The sequence below is a fragment of the Colletotrichum phormii genome (genome assembly GCF_030913505.1).
Source record: "Colletotrichum phormii strain CBS 102054 chromosome Unknown BDP81scaffold_1, whole genome shotgun sequence".
Classification (NCBI taxonomy): domain Eukaryota; kingdom Fungi; phylum Ascomycota; class Sordariomycetes; order Glomerellales; family Glomerellaceae; genus Colletotrichum; species Colletotrichum phormii.
Genome location: NW_026851443.1, coordinates 3,172,698 through 3,187,647, shown reverse-complemented (window position 1 = coordinate 3,187,647; position 14,950 = coordinate 3,172,698). Strand labels below are relative to the sequence as shown.

General features: G+C 52.5%; 2 protein-coding genes across 2 annotated transcripts; one reads left to right on the top strand and one right to left on the bottom strand.

The window, feature by feature from the left end:
* Positions 1-2,865: 2,865 nt before the first annotated feature.
* On the top strand, positions 2,866-3,816 carry BDP81DRAFT_388892 (uncharacterized protein; the record flags this gene model as incomplete). Its single annotated transcript, XM_060587191.1, has 1 exon — positions 2,866-3,816. One exon carries the CDS (start codon positions 2,866-2,868, stop codon positions 3,814-3,816), a length of 951 nt encoding a protein of 316 aa, XP_060452091.1.
* Positions 3,817-8,173: 4,357 nt separating this feature from the next.
* BDP81DRAFT_14465 (ras family protein) lies at positions 8,174-9,522 on the bottom strand. The gene is made up of 8 exons (XM_060581871.1): positions 9,394-9,522; positions 9,290-9,321; positions 9,204-9,230; positions 9,058-9,137; positions 8,974-8,996; positions 8,887-8,915; positions 8,575-8,832; positions 8,174-8,522 (listed from the first exon to the last, which is right to left on the bottom strand). Exons 1-8 carry the CDS (start codon positions 9,423-9,425, stop codon positions 8,335-8,337), a joined length of 669 nt encoding a protein of 222 aa, XP_060452090.1. The 5' UTR covers positions 9,426-9,522; the 3' UTR covers positions 8,174-8,334.
* Positions 9,523-14,950: the final 5,428 nt, after the last annotated feature.

Genomic DNA, 14,950 nt, shown 5'->3' with positions numbered 1-14,950 from the left:
CCTTTCTTTCTTTTTTGCGATTTTGTGTTTCCCCAGCATGTTGATTTGACTGGATGGAGTACGGAGTACGGATGCAAGATTGAAGGAAGGTTGTGTACACTGTACGACCATCGAGAGCAACTGATAATTTGCCAAATTGCTGTTGTGCCACATTCAACTAAGTACACAATGTTGGACTTGGCCTCATGAGGCTGAGGGGGAGAGTCTTGACGACCAAAGATACGGGCTTTTTTTCAAGGGTTTTGCCAAGTCGCCGGAAGTTGAGATGGGCGGGAGGTTTGCGCTAGGATGGATTGAGCATGGGCAAGTGTCTTGTTAAGTTTCTTTCCGAGAAACTTTGCTATTCATGTAGTCAGTTGCAGGTGGGGGGTATGTGCAGAAAAGTTGGTCTTTCTTGGCGGGTTGAAGTTTGATATCCTTTCGTGGTGGCCTGAGCGTTTTCTCGATGTCTCTCTCTTTTTTCGCTTTGAACTCTTGACTATCTTGGAGCATCTGGAATTATCTTTCATAGCAAAATGTAGGTAGGTGCATTCCGCTGTACCCGTACGTTGGCCCCGCGGAGAGTCCGCCTCTTTTTTTTTTTTCTTTTTTTTTTTTTTTTTTTGGCGCCCCCGCTGGGAATCTCTGAGTCTCGATGCTCACCCACATTGTGGTCCTGGACTCCTCGTCTGCCGGGGGCCACAGCAGGGTCGAGAATGGCGAAACTGAAGTGCCCCCAGCCCGGTTATCTCAGGGCAAGGAAACATGGTCCCCATCAACGGCGGTAGTAGTTGGTAGCGCGGGGGAGAGCCCAGAGTCCCCCGGGCGAAGTTTCCTCGATCATGGGCATATACTGTCGTCTGTCTCTGCTAGACTGCTCCGAGTGCCGTTCCTCCAACCTCTACTCCGTATTCCTGAGTGGATAGGAGTCTCTCACACACACTCTCTCTCTCAGTCTGTGGCGCTGCGCTCTCTCACTCTCACTCTCACTTTCCCACGCACTAACAGATCCTCCCCCCTTCTCCACCTAAACACCCCTGCGATTTCTCGACCCCCTTTCCAGGCGCAGGCGTGCCAGAGCAAGGGTTCCTGCATCGGTGCCAATCCTTCCCTTCCCAAGTCCTTCCCCCCGTGCCCCCCTCCTCCATCCCCTCCACCTGCGTGCCCTGCGGCGGTGCCTGCCAGTGCCTGCCAACCTGCTTGGTTGCAGATGCCGTTCGCTTGAGCCTTGGGGGGCCAGAGTGGATTTCCCTCAGTGGATGAGGGAATCGGTTCAAGGGTGATTGCGGCACCATGGGCGGGCTGTTTGTCCGGTGTCCCACAGAGGAAGGGGGAGAGAAGGACAAAATATGGGAATAAGGACTGGAACGATGTTCCTCAAAGTCCAAAAATCCGGACTGAAGTGTCAGCCAAAAACGTGTTCGTCGGGTTATCTTGAAACCCATCATCCGTTCTGGACCGTCCCGAACCCCCTGAAGTTGTCTGTCAAATTTCGTAGGAGAACGGTGACCTCTCACGGAGAGACATGCCAGACACAGCCACACAGCCTCCCTCGTCTTCGTAGCACGCGCACAGTAGCAGCAGCTATCAGAGTGACAGAGGAGGCTTTGCGCAAAGATGCAAAGAACGCGACTACGGTCATCGTGTCGCAGTCCGGCGCGCGTTACCACGTCGGCTCACCTGCATCACATAGCACGCATCCAACGGAAAATAAGGTAGACTCGCCCGTCCCTCCCATCCCGCCATGCCCACCATCCACTTCGTGGCTCTTCCCCCCCCTCCCCCTTTGCTAAGAAGGGCCAGCTAAGCCGCCCATTGAGGCTGTGGAGGGGACGAACCATTCTCCAGGAGTCCAGTCTGTCCAGACGCCAGAGAGGGAGGAGAAACCGTCAAGTACCTTACACTATGGATAAGCAGGTACTGTCTAGCGTAGATGACCCCCAGAGAGTACTTACTTTGCAACAGACACACACACCCACATCTGCAGAACGCACTTGGGTCCTGAGAGTAGCAATGAATAGCAACAGAGCCCACTTGGCGCCAGCGGATGCCGCTGATGGCTGCAGCATCATTACTCTAATCCCGGCCGCGCCCTGTTGGGCCTGGCCTTGGAGCAGCAGGACGAGGAAGAAGAGGCAAAGAGACACCAGCCGGGGACGGCAACTGGACTGGGCTTTTGCTTTTTGGCTCACAAGTGGGTTGGCTGCTCATCCTGGATGACCCCTTCCTTGCTCTCTCCCTCGCTCTCAATCTGCCGCCATCTCACTTTACCTTACCTTCTTGTTCCTTGGCTTGGCTTACTTACTTTCTCTTCCTCATCCTTTTCCTTTCACTCCTCAACTCCTCCCCCAAAACTGCTCCTCTCGCGGGCCATCCTTTCCCTTCGCCTGACTTTTCAACCTTATTCGCTCCTTTACCCGTCTACCTAGTCAGTCGCTCTCCATCGAAGGGAGGAAAAGGTTTCCCGCTTTTGTTCTGTTCTTCCTTGCCACCCACCTATACAGTCTACTCGCTCCTCTTGCGATTTTAGCTGTCCGTTCCTTTTTTTTTTGGCTCACGCTCATCTTGGGTTGCTCATCGCATTAAGACGACGCCAGTCGTCCTTACGTGGGCCGTTCCTCGACGCGCGCAGACATATCACAGTCACGCTTCTGGCGTCGCCTGGCCTAGCTGACTCGACGGCACACTGTTGGATCCCTTCCATCTTCTCCTCGCAAGGCTTTGTGTCCGGATCCGGTTTGGACTTGCACTCTAAGCGGTTGAACCTCGACGTTCCCCTCCCCCAGAGTCCGACTTCATCGCATCTCGAAATCATCCCAAGTCGCACTTCCACACATCCCCAGACAACGTAGACATACCTCCACGCCATCGACAAACACGCCCATCATGGACTACAACCAGCATCACCACCCGTCAAACTCAATTGACAACGCCGCATATCCCGGAGACTCGAGCTACCAGCCCGGCGGTCACCCCTCCAACTCCATCAGCAATGCCGCCTACCCTTCAGACTCAGCCTACCGGCCATCTGACCCGACGATGCCCACCGACGATAAGCTCGCCATGCCTAATGCCCGTTACTCTCAATCCTACAACAACAACAACAACAACAACAACAACAACAACAACAACAACAACAACAACCGCAATGCCAGTTCCGGCGCCGCCAACAGCAGCGGCAGTACACAAGCACAAGCGCAGTTTCCGCCGTACCCAACCAATGCTCCAGCACCTTTCCAGCAGTCGCCAGGTTGGAACCAGCCGCCGAACCACGATCCGTTGTACTCTCCCGCTCGTGGGCCCATAGCACCGTGGACCCCGGATGGCATGTCCGCCGCGAACCCTAACCTCCCGCCGCCACCGCCGTACGACCCCTCGAGGCCAGGCACGGGGACCACCAACCCCTCGACGCCCCGCGATCCGATATCACCAAACCCGTCAGAGAGTGCCCTTCTCAGCGGACAGCAGCAGCAGAATGCAGCGCACGCCCCGCGACCTCAGAGTAACTACACCAGCACCCCACAGCAAGCTCCCGCACCGGCGGCAGCTCACGTAGCCGACGCGGCGCCGGGACAAGGGGAACGGAGCGGGCCGCGCGCCTATTTGCAATCGATGACGGGCGGGATGCCGGCGTACGGCAATAGTCCAGGACAACTTGGCCCGGTGGCGCAAGCGAGGAAGAAGAGAAAGATGAAGCTTGGCATTCTCGCTGGCATACTCTGCGCTGTCTTGGTGTTCCTGATCGCGTTGATTGTGGGTGTGCTGGTGGGCATCGTCAAGGTCAACCAAAAGGATGACAAGCCGCCTCCGTCTAATGGACCGCCGAGGCTCTTTTAATTTGCAGACACTTCTGCGAGTGGCATGCCCTCCGTTACTACGATATTTATGCGTAGCTCGTTACTGCCATTCCGCCCTCCAGTTCCCGGACAATTTCCTCCCAAAAGGGCGATTCAACTTCACCGATACCCAACTTATTTATTCCAACATATTCTCTCCCTCGTTTTCTTCTTTTCTTATGTGTTCATTATAACACCACACAAACTTTGTCTTGGCTAACTTTGGTTGGCTTTGGACAACTTTGATTTAATTGAGCGTCGCTTACGCAGGTGGAGGATGGATCAATGCATGAGGAGGGGAGGACGACACGAGGAAGCGACGTTTAATGTCTTTTTTTTTCTTCTTCTTTTCTTTACACTTCTTCTTTTTTCCTCCTTAGCTACATACGATTTCTGGAGTAAAAAGTTGACTTGAGGACCGGATTTGCGGAGGATTGAGAAACACCGGCGACGTGTTTTCTTGATCTTGGAACCATCAATAGACGAAAGCTGTGGCTTTGCTGAAGAGCGGCTGCCCAATGAGATTGAAATGACATCAAGCGTTTATTTGTTCAAAGACTTTTGAGTGGTGATCCATGTTCTCCGTGAGGGAGTCTCGTGAACGGTGGAGTTGCTTGAGACTGGTTTTCTTCTGATCAAAGTGAATTAGTTATGTTTCTAAGCTTGGGTGTTGCGATCTAAGCACCGCCGCCTGCTATCCGTTGGATGAGAAACGAGGGAGATGGATATTCGAGACTCGGCGGCCCCTTCTAGCACGGTGAGCCAGCATCATAGATACCAGAAGAGTCCTAGCTCCCTCAAGACTGCTGTTGTTTCCTTTTGTTCGTCGTACTTCAACACTCAAAAGCCAGGAACGCGGATTCTGAGAAAGGTGGCACTGCTGCGACTTATACTTGTTTTCTATTGTTCTGATGTCTCTTTAGGGAATACACGACTTATGGAGTTCTATTCTAGAACACTTTCTTTTCTAGTATATTCGGGAATGAAAGGCATCCAGACTGCGCATCAGGACTACTCAGGGTCGGAAGATGTCAGTTGGGAATAGAAACATCAGTTACACCTCTTCTTGTCAAGACGTCGACTGTCTGCGCAGAAAGGTTGCTACAATCGCCCGCTCCGCTGCTCCAGCCTTGCTGTTCTCAGGGTTTCCCCGGCATGCACGAGAATGAGACGAGGAAGACGCTGGGGGGGGGGGGGCTTGGTCCGACTTGCTCTTTGCTTTTGTGCTTACTGACGGGGAGGGAGAACTTTACGTACTGACGGCGCGTTGGAACTGGATACTCTTCGTGTGGGCTGCGTCTTGGTCGCTATGGAGGTTCAAGAAGACTGCTACGTGTGTGTGAGAGTGTAGGCTCGCTTCGCGCTTTGCTTGATTGGTCTGATAGTCACATTGTGCTTGTAGATTTTAACCGTGTCGACTTCTCCCATTCGTGGAGTACTTCAACTCCAAGACCTGACTTTTTGTAAGTTGTGATGGCGGCTAATTTGCCAAGGGAACGTCTCCTGCTTCTCAGTTCATGAATCAATTGGCCATGGGGATGTGAGTAGAGGAAGAGGGGATAAACACTAGCCAGCTGACTGAAAGACTATATCTGATATCAGCTTTAGCATTTCACGCAGCAGTTTGTAAAGTTATATCGATAGCCCAAAGAGTAAGCGGGAGAAATCTACCAGAAGATGCAGAATATCGCCTACGTGATCCCGGCGACTTTGGCCACGGGATTGCGCAAACGGGGACCCTCGCGATGCAAACGTTGAGCGGATAGCCCCTTCCTTCTTCTCATCTTGTTGTCGTTGACGTCGACCTTTTCATAATCTCCCAGTCACACTCCCTCGTCGTCTCTTCCTGACAAGCATAGAATTGCTCGACCGAGTGTAATTTCTGCGCATCCACGTATCAACACTCTGACGAAGGCGTTTCGAGGCTTAACCTGGCGGAACTGACTGGATCGATTTCCACGGAGGTGAACTAGAACTTCATAACGCGCAAGTCCGTGGTACAATAGCCAATTCGTCATCTCTGGTGGTCTGCCATCGAGGGTATATTCACCTAACACGAGAGAGACAGAACCTAAACCTAGAGACAGGAGACAATGAAGCTACTTTCGTGACTGCGAGGCGGTTTGTGAGAAGCTATCTGCGTTTCAAGTCACCTTGGTTCAGGCCAAGCAACTCGTGAATGGAGATACGACGCCCTCGCTTGGTGCCTCTCCCAGCGGCCTCGGAGATCTCGTCCTTCGATGCTGTCCGGTACGCTTTAGAGGAACTATTACAGCATAACGGAGCTCCGCCGTTACCGACTCTCTTATATTTTGCAGTTAGATTCTGGCGAGATTGTGGGTATCTGGGCTGCTTGGGTAACCGATACTGCGATTGTCGAGTATTACGATGCATTGAAATAAGCTCTGGGTTGGGACCAGCCGGATTTCCGAGTCTTCAATTTTTGCTGCCTGTGAGCTCTGGGCTTAAACTGATCGTGCCAACAAACCTTGACAATATCTTTCCCTGTTCAAGCCCAGGTCAAGGCTGCGGTCGTCGAGCCAAAAAGATCACCTCGGACACCCAGATATGAGACAGTCAGATATACGACAGGTCGACCTGACGGTCGGGCAGTCGTTTATGACTACAACCAACTTAACTCTCAGTTTCCTTCCTTTCATCCACGCACCATTCGCCACAACCGAAGCAGATAGACTATTCGGAATGCTTGGCAACTAGTCCACGACACGATGCTGCTTTCTGCTTTCGTACTTTCGATTCGTCAATTCACTGCGATACTCATTATGGGGCACCTTAGCCACAGGTGGCAAGTAGGGAGGATGTCTCGCGTGCATCGGCGGTGTTTTTCGTTGTACGCCTACCTACCTCGACCGACTAGACCTTATATACCGTAGACTCCATGCGTTTTGAGGCTTGCACCGCGTCACCTGTGATCCTTCAACTGGCACTTTCCAATCAGAGGAATACTCAGGTTAGTTGACATCTCGACAGTCCTTTGCAGGGAAATTGGTCTTCATCTAGCAAACCCGTCGAACGCGGGGAGACGCCCCTCCTCCCTTGACCGCTCCCGGCCAAGGAGATTGATGGGAGCTGGACATCGAAGCTGATACAGGTGGTGGTGCTGCCTCATGGTTCTTTCCGTAGGTGCAAACTGACACGGGCTACAACCTTCAAAGTCCAAGGGATCAATTGCGCCTATTCCCCATGGTGACGCTCGTGACCACACTGTGTTCATGGCCCGTTTTGGAGACTGTTGGCCGTAGATTGAGTCCTCATTATCAAATTGCCCGGACCATCTATCTACCCTCTTTGAGATGGACCGTTTTCGATTACGGCGTATCAATGCAGGCGGAAGATAACATCTTCTAGTAATCATGCAAGCACAGAGACACATGCAGCGGACGACAGAAAATGCGAAATCTCCGACATTGAAAGTCAGCTGCTCAACGACCAATCCGAACCCGAAGCCTCGGTTGACGCGTAACGACAGAGCCTCATGTAACCTGCACCAACATACCAGGGAGAGACGGAACGTGGGCAGTGAGGGTTGCAACAGTCACATGCTTTCGAACGTGGGCCAGCCAGCCTGCTCGTCAACGATCGTCACATACCATTATCACTTGTCACAAATCGGACAGTTCGCCCGATAGAGCTTTACAGCTTATCCAAAGCATGCGGCCAAGAAATACCATCAATTCTGGCCCATATGGGGGGGAGGGGGATGAAAGCGAGCAAATCCCTAACTCCCTCAATGGACCCCACACACAGCTGCTGTCAGCCTCGCTCACTACCTTTGTAGGACACACCAGTTTGTTTTTCCTAACGCCCGATGAAGCCGAATCCCGCCCAAAAATCTTGTTTTTTGGTAAGTAAAACTCCATCCCTTTGCCCTACTGTTTTGTTTTGTCTCCTTCCCCAAAGGTATGATGAGAAAAAAATAGAAGAGAAAATCAACGACGAAAATGAAATGAAATGAAGTAAGCTATGTGATGTGGGTGATGGGTCTTTGTCCAAAGTTCGTCCCGTCGTAAAAAGAAAAGGAGGAAAAAAATAGCAAGTCTTTCTGCAGTTGGGAATCTTGCTGCTGCGATGCTCAAAGATGAACCGAAATTGATCTCCTATGCTATCATCCAGCTGTCCTCGGATGGAAGTTTGAAATGAAGTCGTAAAGCGTACAAAAAGCCGTGTCGGAAACATAGGTGTAAAACTTCATTGCCGCGAATTTGATGTCGAAATTTTATGAGAGGGTATGTTGTGCCGATGAGACAATGTCGTCTTGAGCGCGAAAGATAAATGTAAAAGGAAACATGAAGGGCCTGAATGAGTGTGTCCCTTTTCTTTGTCGGGGTTGAAGCATACGAATGCCGACTGCGGAATGCGTCGAATTTTAATGTGAACCGTTTGATCCGTAGATGCTGACAACAAAAAGCGCCAGGTACTTCCACTTGTAGGGGAGATCCGTGGTTAGTGGGCGTCTCGGCCTTGTACGTGTCGTCGATAGAAGGGCATGATCGGCAACTCAGAGAATCACGCATCGGTGACCGTCAGGGCGTCTGCGTCTTCGGTGCTTCCGCTTGGCAAAACCCATGAGGCCTGGGTTTTTCTCGTACTCGTGATCGTCGTCTTCGTGAGCGGCTTGGTTTTGAAACTTCTCGTCCTTCATGAGAAGCTGGCGGCAAATGTCTATAAATACAGCGTCGACGTTGGCTGATGAGTCTAGTTAGCATCATCTTGTCTAAGTACCTCGCTATCGGCTTACTTCGTGTCCTTGCACTCGTCTCGTAGTAAGGCGCATCCCACATCTGAGAGCATGCAAAAGCCCTTTGTCTAGGTACGGACCGCTGCTCTTCCAAGTCGGCCTTATTGCCGACGATGACGATGGGGACATTGTCGTCGTCCTTGATACGGGTGATTTCCTCTCGGAGCATCTCAATCTCGTTCATTGACGAGGATGACGTGATGCTGAAGACCAGAATGAAGCCTTGACCAGATTTCATATAAAGGTCACGCATGGCAACTGGATTGACGGTCAGCTAGGGGCTTGGACGAACTACATACAAAAGTTGCTTACCGAACTGCTCTGTGCCCGCGGTGTCAAGGCTGATCTATTGTTAGATGGATGGTCTCACGGCAGCTAAAATGTGCCCTCGTTACTCACATTTCCAAGACCACTTGCCGTCCCTGGAATGAATCGAGTCAGTGATTCGTCGCAACAAGTAGTACCCGCATAAGATCAACTCACATCAACCTGTAGTTGTGTCCGGTAGGTGTCTTCAATTGTCGGGTCGTAACTCTCGATCCACTCATTGTGAACGAATTGGGCTTTTGCATTGGTTAGCTGAGCTGCACATTTGACACGAGACGAGCACTGCGCTACGCGGCGCTCACCTGTTAAGCAACTCTTTCCAACACCTCCTAAATGCAAAGTCAGTGGGCCGCGCACGTGACAGGCGTAATTCTCAACAAGGACTCACCAGCACCCAGCACCACGACATGCAGCTCACGACTACACATAATCAGCTTGCGCTCCCTATATCTCTCTCCCTCAAAGTTGGGCTGGCATCGTTGCGGAGCATACCATGACTGATGATGCCTGTTGTGGCGTGACATGGCGTCTTTGCTGGCCAAGCTGCGACCTGGTTGCTGTTGGTTTTGTGTGTGTCCTTGCGAGAAAGATGTCTGAGCAGCTCAATTCAGATGATAGAAAAGAGCCGGGACGAATTGGTGTGTTGGAAAAGCTTCAACAGCTGGTCGTCTTCCTTTGAGGAAGGGCCGCCGGGCTGAGTACTTCACAATCGGCGCGTCATGCGGCAAGGGACGACAGCAAGGTTAAATAGATTGTCGGCGAGGCGGAGGGTTTGGTATGGCGGAGAAGTGGTGAGGTCCGAAAGCCAGGTAGCGGAATCGAGGCTGCGGATTGCCGTGCAAATCACTCTATATCGGGAGTGGATGGGCGCGATTTCCAGAGGACGCAACAAGGTACCTGGAAGGGACGAAGGAGAATGGCGGGGGGGGGGGGGTCCGGATCAATTGTAGTTGGAGCACAGGAGTGTCGAAGTTTGAAAGTCGGGGGCTCGGGTCAGGGAGCTCTGGGTCTGGCCCGTCCGAATTGATTGGAAGAGTGGGGACCACAGGAGACCAAGGAGGGGTGCTTTAAAGGGGCCCGAGGGGAGGGGAGGGGGGAAGTTGACGGGGAACGGGGGACGAGCAGGGGAATGGGAAAAATACAAAAGCAGAGTGACTGGATGCAGAGAGAGAAAGAAAGAGAGAGAGAGAGAGAGAGAGAGAGAGAGAGAGAGACTGGTAGAGGGGAGGCGAGAAGAGAAGTAGTAGGAGAGGATGAGAGAAAGGACACGAAGAATATGGAAACCCTGGAAGTTGTCAAAGACGATGAACAAGAATGGGAAAGTAAAAGAAGAAGAAACAGACAACGACGAGCCGGGTCAGGACAAGAAAAAAAGAAGAGTCAAAGTCCCCAACCAGCTCTCTTCCTCTCACACGCCAGCTGCCCAATTAAAAACAAATAAAGGGTGTTGGTGCAGCAGTTTTTGGTCGTTCTGTCGTCTGCAAGGGCCTCTCGCCAGCCAGCTGCGCTAAACTGAGGAGAGGGTAGCTAAGGCAAGGTAGGGTAGGTGAGAGGTACCTTGCTGGGGTACTTGGTGACCTGGGCGTCTGGAGGACCCCCCCCCCATAGATAAGGCGCCCTGTTGTTGGCGCCCTGTGGACGAATCTGGTGAGGTAAAGTCGGGTAGTCGGGTTGAGTAAGGTAGCTAGCTGGCTGAGGTCCTGAGCGGGTACGTACAGCTTCAGGTATAGCACAGTCGGAGCTGAGCAAGACGACGGGAGCGTAAGGGAGATGAAGGTTTACGGATACTGGGTGCCAGGCTACGTCAGTACGAATACTGAACTGCACGAGAAGGCCAGTTGCAGTACAGAGTATGGTCCCCGGTTGAAGAGGGTGGGGATATCTAGAGGCAGACAAAAAGGCAAGGGAGGCCAGTACTGGTCAATGGCCGTCGATCACTGTTGCAGCTTCGCCTTGCGATGAACAATCGACAGCGCCCAGAGGCTGATGAGGGCAGGTTGGTGGCTGGCTGATCTGGTTCGATAACTCTGTTCAACTAAGGTTATTTCCGCTTGCCGGCTGCCGAGATGGATGACACTGGCCACCGGACGTAGGCATTTGGAGAGAAGGAAAGCAACAGAAGAGCAAATCCGGTTCATTCAGAGTGGGTTCAGCATCCCAAGCAGGAGAAGAAACCCTATTAGGCCGCACTCGATGCTGAGTCTCAGACGAGCGGCAACGAGATAGAGAGAGGGTGATGAGATATGTGGAATTGGATGCGGGTGCACGCTGAGAGACACAGCCGCCGGGTGACATACCGTTTTTGACCAGGGTGTCTAGTCGAGCGAGCAAGCCTAGGAAGTCAAACGACTAGCCGGAGGTGAGAAGCGAATTGTGGCGAGTAGAAAGACAGGACGTAATGGAGGTGACGCGAGTAGGCAAGGTGCGTGACGGGACGCGATGCGATGTAGGTGATGTGACTGATGACTGGCAGGTGAATGGACGAGTGAAGAGAGAGAGAGGCTTTGCCAGGCTAGTTGATGCTGACGACTAGTCGATTCGACGGGTCGACGGGAGGGACCATGCAAGACAGCCAGAGAACCAGATTTTACCGCCAACCTGAGGGTGAGAATTGGCTGTGCATTGTGAGAATACAAACGGGACAGACTTCCTACCTAGATGCCGGGCTGCAGTGCTGCAGTGCTGTACCCTTGGAGAAAATCCCCACGTACTACGTAAGGTATTAGGTATGAAGGCGGAAGAGGAGAAGAAGGGTGGAGAGTAAGAGAAGCATGTGGGATTGTCTCACAGATTGGAAGCCTCCTGTCTCGAAATAACGGAGAGGCTGACACTACTGTCGGACGCTTGCGCGGTAGCTTCAACGTCGTCGCTATTTAGGGCAGAGAACCGGGGACGGAGCTTTGATGACTTTGTCGCAGGGCTTCAAAGGAATGGGTTTTAGCTGAAGTCGAGGTTGGCGGTCATCATTGGCGTGTTACAGTGTAGGGAGTTGGGCGTGGTGGTGTGGTGCTTGAGCGTCATGTTGATCCGGGGGCCACCGGCCGGACAACGTTGGTCAACTTACACTGCCTTACATAGTGAGGTAGGTAACTGAGGTCGGGAGCGGTTGCGTTGCGACGTCCAACTTTTGGAGACTCTTTTTTTTGTTGGTTTCCCCGTCCACTCCAACTCCAATCCTTGCCGTCTTCCTTCTTTCCTGAAATGGAACTGTGCCCTTTTGGTGTGAGGCACTGCGGCGCGAGGCAAGATCCAATGGGTGTCGAAGTAGTCGAGGTAGGGTTCCAATTGGGCCCTTCGGCAAGCGACACTTTGCCATTGCAATGATTGGGTAAGGCGGCGTGGCATCCCGCTCACACGACGACGGCGGCGGGGATTATTGAGGAAGGTCCTGAGGATGAGGTGCTTGCTGGCCTCTGACTTTTGGCTTCTGGCTTGTCTCTTCGCGGAGGCGGAGGCGGGAAAAGAGGATGCGATGCCGTGCCGTCTCTTGGCTGCCTTTTTGACCGAGGCCGACGGGATCCAAGTAGAGTGGTATTTGGCTCAAGTAAGGTAGGTTGGTAGGTACTTTGTTTCTGTGACCAGCTTCCAACAAGCCATGGCTTACGTAGTAGGTAGAGTACGGATAGAGTAAGGTACAAGTAGGCATGACACCTCGGGATACATCTTCATATTGTCAGTAGGCTGGATACTATGGAATAATTAGTGACCGGATAGGTAGGGTACGAATACTCCCGTAGTCTGTACGTATGCGTATCCGTATCCGTATGCATAGCATAGACCATAGCAGTCTGTAAAGCAACCTCGTTTCGGCCGGCACTTTTTGAGCTGTCGACAGGCTCAGAGTCCGTGGGTTCAGCGTGGGAACGGGTCTCTGTCCCAATGTAGCTGAGTCAGGGTTTGTCTGCCGTTTAGCCAGAGCAAGACTCCAGTTGAGTGCAGCGCGCACGAACACAGCTCCTGCATAGGTGGGACTCTCCAGTCTTGTCCCACCCGTCCCATGTGGTGAGGTTCCTCTCTTCCCATGTGTCTTCAGGGCTAAGGAGAGAGGGGGCGACGCCGCAACGGAGGTGCCAGTGTGCCATGGTGCGTATGTACTCCGTACGGATACCTAGGTAGTCGAGGCGGGCAGTTTGCGTGGGCTCTGGATAGTCGCCGGGCCTCTCACGGGCAAGCAAGGCCCATGGCCGCCATGCGCAGACGGGCTCTCGAGCCCCTCCCCGGGCAGTGTCGAGCAAAGTTGACAGGACGTGTGGTGGTGCCCTGGTCCTGTGGATTTCAGGTCGCAGTGGATTGCCGAGAAGGCATGTTTTAGCGCGCTCCGTGATGTTTCCGTTTCTGCTTCCATCCCATGTTCCCATGTTCGTTCGTTCCGCAGATGGAGTCTTGCTGCGTGCTGGGAGCTGCGTGCATGGGAGATAGTGGGCACCGAAAGCGCAGGTGGACAGCTGCAGGTGCAAGAGCAGAGATGCAGATGGATGCTTGCCCCATTGCTTACCTTGAGGCTTGAGATACGGACTGTTAGTGTTAGGTATTCGTACCTACCCTCAACGTGTGAAGGCAGAGATACTTCAACGTGGTGTCTTGGGACAGGGAAGGAACCAACTCGTGGTTTATCCCCGAGTTCCCAGTCTCTCTTACCTCACCTTCATGGTTTTCTGCCGCTGCCTTACCTTATACGGAGTACACTATCCGCAGTGTACCCTCACAGTCAGAGGTTTCTCACTGTGACTGAGGCAGGCGCGCGATCCCCCGGCCCCAACATGGAAGGGACATGGAGACATGCGGCTGCCGTTCTTTCCTTCTCCTTTTCTTTGCGTCCTTCCTTCCTTTCCCATGCCGCGCCATGCCTTCCCTGCCGTTTCCTTTTCCAGGCATCCCACAGTGTACCTGCCATCACCATCATCATTACCTGTATCATCCATCATCCATGCCTTCCTCCCAACTACACGCTGTCTCCGTCTCATCCTTTCCCAACATGAAGTTCCCGTCGCTACTGTACTTGATAGATTTACATTGGATTCCAATTCGAAGGCCCGAGTTCATGTGGTAGTCACTGTGTCATGGACTTGGTATGAATGCATACCTCAAGTAACTCACTTTTCTTTCCGACCAATTCACACTTCACAACTCGTCGCCTTATGTGACCATGTTTAGTTGCACCTGCTTGCTTCAGCCGTGATGCTCCTTCACTCCTATCTTTTTTACATACAATCCAAGGCCTTGGCCCAGGACTCAATTGGAAACTTCCAGTTTGCTACAAGTGTCAATTGGATTAGGGAGGCACATAAGAAGGTACTCAGGCAAATATCTCCACCCAAGGTCCCTCGTTCCCCACAGCAGTGAGCTTTCCAACCTCAAACTTTGACTTTGCCTGTACAGAGTATCACGCAGCTTCAACCACCTTAGCTCTTACTGCTCGATCCTTCCTCGTTGCTGCAAGGCTGTCATCCTGGCAGGTAAGTCTAGGCGACGCCGCGACGGGACCAGTGCTAGAACTTGATCCAACTTCCAAGGCGACACCGTGAAGAACCGCCGCACTCAAGCACTCGACTACATGCAGGTGCCATGCCATTGAGGAATCCATCCTGCGACCTGCAACCTGCATCAATGCCAGTCTCCCAGTCTCTGGACCTTGCCTTAGACTCGGTTTTGGTTTTTTTTTATCTCTCAACTCTTCTAGACGCATCCACTCTGCCCACCTTGTCTCGACTTCTCCTGCATTCCGGCCTGTCCCTGTCAACCCAGGGCAGGCCACTATGCACTTCATCGAGAAGAATCGTCTTCCATCTACTAGACTTTTGCTCTACGTCCGCGCAAGCAATGAGGGGTTGTTCCGATAATCCTTCTCTTTTTCACAAAGCTTCAAGGCCACGTTCCGTCCTCGATAGTCGATAGTCGATACCCAACGATGTGTTCCCGAAAGATCCGCCACGGCCCTCCCAATCGCTAGGTACCCAGTGACCAGAGACTCTACACTACAATCTCGACTAGCACAAGCTTTACACGGTCTCTCGGCACCAGAGAGCTTCAAATAAAGTGCAGCAAGGGC

Excerpts from the sequence above, each read along its gene's own strand:
- BDP81DRAFT_14465 (XM_060581871.1), bottom strand. The coding sequence starts at position 9,425 with ATGTCACGCCACAACAGGCATCATCAGTCATG. Across the intron at positions 9,138-9,203 it reads TGGAAAGAGTTGCTTAACAG|CCCAATTCGTTCACAATGAG; the intron begins GTGAGCGCCGCG and ends CCAATGCAAAAG. Across the intron at positions 8,833-8,886 it reads CGCGGGCACAGAGCAGTTCG|TTGCCATGCGTGACCTTTAT; the intron begins GTAAGCAACTTT and ends CCGTCAATCCAG.